General features: G+C 39.5%; 1 protein-coding gene across 2 annotated transcripts in view; it reads right to left on the reverse strand.

Annotated features, from left to right (window-relative positions):
- ZFHX4 (zinc finger homeobox 4) overlaps window positions 1-7604 on the reverse strand; it is a gene marked incomplete at its 5' end in the record, with an annotated part of 158929 nt that overhangs the window by 147977 nt on the left and 3348 nt on the right. The window contains one exon of one of the 2 annotated variants that reach the window (XM_082674627.1): window positions 6987-7411. In XM_082674627.1, the coding sequence (XP_082530753.1) occupies window positions 6987-7411 (425 nt within the window). Of the gene's footprint in view, window positions 1-6986; window positions 7490-7604 lie in introns of both variants that reach the window. The other variant, XM_082674626.1, reaches the window with a different exon arrangement.

Raw genomic sequence — 7604 nt, forward strand, 5'->3', positions numbered from 1 at the left:
AAGGCTTGAATTATCTGAATAATGAACAAATCTCCACGTCTAATTGAACTCAGCCTAAGCAGAGGCTCAGACTCCAAGCGAACTTGGAAAAGCATTTCTAGTAGATCGCAGGCCGGCCAGATGTTCTGGAAGCAGAACCGTGGTCATTATGCACATGCCAGCTCCACCCACCCACCCCCCGCCGGGCCAAGACCCTTTCGGCAGCGCAAGGCCTGCTTAACATATGACTCTGGCCGCCTTACCGCGTGGCGTCCTAGGACCCATCTGAACATTTCAGCGATTTTAAACGAGCTCCACTGACAGGGATGGTTACGTGGAAGCCAAAGAAACAGACAGGGGGAGCACGTTCATTATGAGATATAACAACTTTGTCTGCATTCCCTAAATGACTTCAGGTTGGGGGACACATAGGGATTTATTAATTTGGGTTAAATCATACCTACACTTCACATGAGACAGAATGAGCACAAGTTATACAAAAACAGTAACATAAATCCCGAAGTCTGAGTTGACATGGTCCTGGAGTGAAATGAATGGTAGTGCCAGAGTTTTTACTGCTTCTCTGAAGTGGAGGGTTGGGTGTGATGTGTGTGTGGGGTGTGTGTGTGTGTGTGTGTGTGTGTGTGTGTGTGTGTGTGTGCGTGTGTGTATCCGGAAGAAGGGAAATGCAGGAAGCTCTTAGGGTGGGGCACCGCCCTATCACAACCCCATCCCTGATGTAACCACCGTCCCCCCTCACACATTAGAAATTCCTCCAGGTCAAGCGGTTCCTTTAAAACCAAATGCACCTTGGGAAAGATCTGAAAGTCATTTACACCTTTGGATGCACTACTCTGCTTTTATGAAAAAGGCTTCTTTCCTCCTTAATGAAAGGAATGCTCATTTCCTTTGGGGAATTAGATGGGTAATCTCACAACACGGAGTACTTCCATGAAGAGAAGTTCTAGATGAGAAAACAGTAAGGATTTCAGCAAAAGAGAGAAGAGAATAACGGCGTGTGCCTGATGTGTGGGGAGATGGTAGCACTAGTTAAGGAAAGACGTGTCAGAAATAAAATAAGAGGATTCCAATGACACGCTTTGCTTTCTTTAAATTTCGTCTGGGTTTGTTAACAATTTCACACATTAAAAATCATTTTATCTATCCTGACATGGATGTAATAAGTTGTTAATACCTGGTCTAAAGTAATCCTTCTAGGGATTGGTATGTATCAATATATATCTCTATATATGTGTATCTATCTATCTATTATGTATCTGGATAGACAGATATTTTTGGTCATTTCTTCCTAGTGGAATACGAACAGGGTTCTCAGCTCCTAATGTAGTATATATTTCTCGCCATGTGAATGCAGTGAGAATGCCCATATTTGTGCTGGAGTAGCCGTGTTCCAACACATGGCTGTGCTTCAGTAAATGTCAAGCTTAAAAACAGAAGTAGACATAGTAGTAGGGCTGGCCAATTACATTGTGATCTGAAAACACTAGTGATTTATTAGTTGCTATTAGCTAACCAGCTGACCTCTATTTGATCTGTATATTTATTAGTTATAAGTATTAGGCAAGCATGTATTTTTCTACTACAGAAACTGGTTTTCTCAACCTCTGCCTTGTCTTTTTATATGAGAATACAACAGAATAATTTGAGTTGTCATTACTTTTTTAAAAAATAAATCCTGCAACTGAAATTAAATTTCACACTGCATTTCAACCTTGAAAGGAACAGAAATCTGAAACTAACACAAAAAGTGCAAAATTTTCCATCTTCACGTTAATGTTTAGCAACAGAAAAAAAGAACTTTGGTTTATCTCTGAAAACAGCTTTCTTCATCTAAACAAATGACTAGAATAAGATTAAGAAAAACCTGTTTTGTTTTTTTAGATACACACACATGTTCCAATTTCCTTTTGCACAATGACTTTTATGCATATGGGTACCACGCAATCTCCTAACCTCTTTTACCATCGCACTGGGACAATGACAGTTCAATAATTGAGATGGTACATATCGGGTATATTTGATTTTAAATTGCAAAGTTGGGCTCAGGCCTATTGAAATGAAAATGCTTGTAATTCTTTATTAATTCCAAACTGATTGGGTTATTATTTCCTACCAGTTAAAAAAAAAAAGAAAAAGCTGAAAAGGCAGGTGAAGCTAATTATTCCATTTTTTATTTCCTTGCCACATACTTTGCCCAGCGTGGTTTTTGCATTCTCTTCTGTGACCCTCCCCGGCACCTTGATTTTAGTTCTTAACCCGGATTCTTTCATCCATAACATGGATAATGAGAAAACTCCAAAAATATTCCTTGGGGGAATGTTACACTAAAAGTTACCTAGGACTAAATCCCACATGTCGTCCTTTGCTCACCATGGAGACAAGAGATTCATTCACTGCCCTCAGACAATTTGAAATCCAAATATGAAAACAGTATTATGGAATTCAGACAGATGATTCTCCTTCACAACTAGCAGATGCAGGAAGAAAAAAAAAACTAGTATAATTAAACTTTTGACTTTGAACCAGCGAAGCTGTGAACACCTCACTTAAAAATACAATATAATATCATCGAAGCAGCTAAAGCACAGGTGTGGCAAGCTTATTGCATGCCCTGCACAGGATGGTGATCAACCAATCAGCTGGCCAGAAAAGTCTCGGTCATTCTAAGGCAAGAATAAGGTAAACTGTAAATCTGAAATATTACCAGAGTCTTATTTGTTCTTTCTCAGTTGGAACATGTAGTGCTAAGTGGTTTTCATTGAATCTTTTTACTGGACACTTTAGAAAAGGATTGAGATCATTTAAGGGGTAGACCAAATTGCAGTGCATTCTTTTTTTAATGAGGGTTGGAAGTAAAGGAGTTTCTTTAATATGTCTCAGTTCATGCATTAGTCCATTATTCATCTTACAAATATTTATTGAGGATTCATTATGTGAATATCAATCGACAGAAATTTGTAAAGGATGCAGAGGCTTGAAATTGGGAAAACATAATCAAATCTAATAAAGTGCTTAGCTGAGAACACTGTGTTGGCATTATATACAGATGCACGCACACATACACACACGCACACACACACTTTACCTTGCAACACTGATTGTAGCCATCTATGCATTCAATACTTATTAACCTCACTTTAAACACACTTTCAGACGTTAAAAGAGAAGATTAAGGTCAATCTGCAGTTCCTTTTTTTTTTTTTTTTTTTAAACTCTTTTGCGGTACGTGGGCCTCTCACTGCTGTGGCCTCTCCCGTTGCGGAGCACAGGCTCCGGACGCGCAGGCTCAGCGACCATGGCTCACGCGCCCAGCCGCCCCGCGGCATGTGGTATCCTCCCAGACCGGGGCACGAACACGCGCCCCTGCATCGGCAGGCGGACTCTCAACCACTGCGCCACCAGGGAAGCCCTGCAGTTTCATTTTATCGTTTGAATTTCCTAGCCCAATTTTGCTTCATCTTTAAAATTTCCAGAGGAAAAGAGTATCAAAATTTAATAGTGCTTACTGCTTCAGAGAAGTTTGCCTGAAGAAAGGAGTAAGCTTTTCTTAACAATAACAAAATTCCTTTAAAAAAAAAAATCCTAAGGTAAAGAATATTGCCAGAAAATGAACACAGCTTTGTTTGTTTTTGCAGTCATCGTTAGCAATAGACATAAAGGTATTCTTTTTCTGAGTCCATATGGAAAAATCATCAACACATTCTGCCCCTGGGTTCTTTGCCAAAATACCGTAACCCACAAGCCTTCTACCTTAAACATGAAAGGAAAGGTGTTGTTCTGGTCAAATAAAGAAATAATTTTTACTAGCATACGTCTAATGTTAAAGCTGCCTAAATCCTGCCAAATACATTAAAACAACATCTGTAAAACAGATTTTCATTAAATTGATCAGGTTAAAGTTAAGCAGCTAGGCAGATGATGCTTTTAAGCTACCCCTTAACCTTTAACCTTTAACCTCCTTAAACTGGAATAAGGACACACACATCTTTGAGGTAATACTGCTTCAGGCTGACCATGCAAGTGGTAAGTGGCCTATTCAAATTGCCCCGACAGATCCCCACATTTGGAGTGTTATGAATCAATATGCTGTCAATGAGGAGAAGAGCTGTTTACTCCCAGCTCTGTATTTGTCTTTTAACTGCTACTTGTCACTTTCCCTTGAAGTCTGAATAATTCACAATGCAAAATGATGTAAATTAAACTCCTAATGAAAATGAATTTTATATAGGCGATTATTATCTAGTCATTAGCTCAGACACCATTTTAAGTCTAATTTTAATATTTTCGCCATATTACAAACCATCATTTTTTTTTCCAGGCCTAGGCCAATTTGTTAGGGTCTCATTTAAAAGCAATTAATGTTACTTATGGAGCAATTTTATTTTGCCGACACAAGCCGACCAAGCTTGCTAATATCCTCATTACTGCACTTGAAAATCCTCTGGATCTGACTCACTCAGTTCCTGTAAATCAGTTTAGAAACAGCATCCTCAACACATTGCTACTCCGGAGGAACTTTTCTAGTGACTTCTAGAAAGAATGAATGCTCCTTGAAGGCTAATGCAAAATAATATAGTTCAATTGCCCAATACCAAGTTTCAATGGCTCCAATGTTTATCTCTTCCATCTTCCTTTAATTCAAGGTAAGTTTGTTCAAAGTGTGTTTTTATTTGTTTGTTGACCATTTTTAGACACCACACCACAAGGACACTTGGGTATTTAAGAGATAAGCAAATAAAGAAGATGGGGGAAAAGTCAATTTATATATGACATAACATTTTTAAGGTAAGAGTACATATAGCCTTTGGTTCTGGGATCTAAAGCTCTCTCTGCTTTAAGGTCCTCTCTATAAGCAAGTTCAATCTCATCTGGTTGCTACACTTTCAAAGACAACATCCAACTCTCTCTGAAAAGGAACTTCAAGGGTAACCCTCACACCTAGCAAACTGCTCTACAGACAGTGAGGGTAGTCAATCCATACTCATGGAATGAATGGATAAACTTAATACACACATACACATGTGTAAATAATCGTCAATTAGATTAAATAACCTTTCCTGAGAAAATAAACAGGAACGCTCTACCTTTCTTTAGCTTCCCACATGATATTAATAAAACAGAAAATTTTGTACATTTATATCTTCTATTCACAACATGTTAATTTAAAGTGTTAGAGGGGCTGTGTGAATACAAACACAGTCATGAATATTCTACACAGCTCCCAGGGTCGAGATCTATTATTTATACAAACTTAATGTTTATTTTTTTTCTCCTAGGTGTTCTAAAAGTTTTAATAGTTCAGGTATCAGCAGAAGAAAAGTTGACAACTGAATGGCTGTCAACTGTTGCTGTAAAAGCTATGAATTATAATACAATTAATCCATTATGTTACATTTGCAATACCATCAACTTAGAAGCTTTCCATCTTACGTCAGGGCCTGTACTCCCCTCAAACTGTATAACCCAAATCTAATGCTTTCATTATTGATCCACAGAGAGCCGATATTACAGGAACAACGTTACAAATTCTCACACCACGACTTTAGGTTTTCACGCTCAGTACATCAATCCAGGATTTGAACTTCAAGAAACAGTTCAAACAAATAGTGGCAGGCCAACCCAAATAAATAATTCTTGCCCCTGCTCGAGATAGCCACAATCTGCTCTTTTTGTGGTCTGTTTATAGTTCGAAAGAGCATTAGAAGAGCCATAGGTAGTATAGTCACTGGTTGCCTCCTGATAGTATAGTTATCACTGATTTCTAGTATAAATCAATAGATAACACTTGCAAAATGGATTTTGTAATCATATTTAGAGCTTGTTACGATGACTAATGGTTTGCAATATTTTCTGATTTTTTTTTTTTTTTTTTTTTTTTTGTGGTACACGGGCCTCTCACTGCTGTGGCCTCTCCCGTTGAGGAGCACAGGCTCCGGACGCGCAGGCTCGGCGGCCATGGCTCACGGGCCCAGCCGCTCCGCGGCATGTGGGATCTTCCCTGACCGGGGCACGAACCCATGTCCCCTGCATCAGCAGGCGGACTCTCAACCACTGCGCCACCAGGGAAGCCCCTATTTTCTGAATTTTAGTATCCTCTGGACAAAAGAAGTTTTCAGAAGTTACCAAGTTATTCATCATAGAAATGAATCTGTTACATTTGTACATGAACCAAGACAATCCAGCCAATCCAGTACACAAACTGCAGAAAATAAATTAACCAGTAATTAGGGTTCAGAAAAAGTCAAGACAAGGTATGTAACAAATGATGTCCATCGCTTGCGTGTGTTCATTACATCCGTATATATATATATTTTTCCCCTGTAATATTAAAAGTCTAGTTGCCATTCAATGAACATTTTTACCTGAGCCACACCCACTGAGAGGGTTAAAAACTTTACTAGCTGGGAAAAGTCATGCAAAATAACAACAGAGTTAAGTAGGAGACTGACAACTGATGCTAAGGGAGCGCGTGTGTTTTTACTCAATACCAACAGGAGCTTGCAGGGAAAAAAAAACCCCAAAACCACACATTGTGTTTGGATCATCCTTGTTTGTCACCAAACAAAAGATGATGCACTCACAAGGCAGCGCTACTTTTGTCCTCTGCTCTCTGAAGCCATTAATACTTAGCTAAGAGGGTTGCTATGTTGTTTTTGATCAATCAATAAAAGAGGTTTAAGAGTATTATTTTATATACAGAAACACTCAGAAAAGTGATTTTATTTCAGGGCAACCAGTAGAGTGATCAATCCCATGGAGATACGTGTAAAAGGGACATATGGCAAATCCTTTAAATATATTTTCCGATTCCATCTACTTCAACAGGCTCTGCATTTAGCAACGTGAAGCAGAAACTGTGGCTCTTGCCCTTCTATATTTTTTTTTTCCTCTCTTTTTTCCTTAACTTGCAGATTTGTGGTCCAAGCTCCAAAACAGTTAATTCCCTCCTCTACTCTGCGCCAACAGAAATGGATGACACTGCTTACCTTGTAGAGCTTCAGGGCTGCCTCGTGCCTGTGATTGGTGGTATGCAAGCGTAATTTATCCACGCTGTTGGTGTAGTAGTCACAGGCGTTACATTTTAGGTGAACAGGGTTGCCAATGGCAATGCACTTCAGCCTCCACTCATTGCTTTTGCCCCCTTCTTTAATGTGAGCCACCAGTTGATATTTCTGCATATGTTTATCAGTCTTGCAGTGGAGCTGGAAGTTGGCTTTGAGCTGAGTGTTGTAGTTACAGAGCTTGCACTGGTAGATATCTCCAATTACAGCCCTCCATTCCTCTTCTGGGAGGGAGCGCTCACTGCTCACATGCACGCTTAGGGCCTCCAGGCTGTCAGAGGTGAATTTGTTGCAAACAGCACACTGGAATAGCTTCAGCGCTGGGTCACTGATATAAGGTGACAGCTCTCCTGCAGTAAGGAGGGACAGGTCATCACCCATTAGCTGACCACTGGCAAGCCGGATTTCAGGCGGCAGCTCATTATTTACTACAGGAAAAAAAAAATTAAGAGGAAAAATAGAGACTGGAAAACACAGCGCACACAAAGGAATCTGTAAAATAAAGTCTTGACAAGGAATGTGCTTTCTCTAGAGCTTAAACTA

This window comes from Grampus griseus, assembly GCF_964374135.1.
Source record: "Grampus griseus genome assembly, chromosome: 17".
Taxonomy (NCBI): Eukaryota; Metazoa; Chordata; class Mammalia; order Artiodactyla; family Delphinidae; genus Grampus; species Grampus griseus.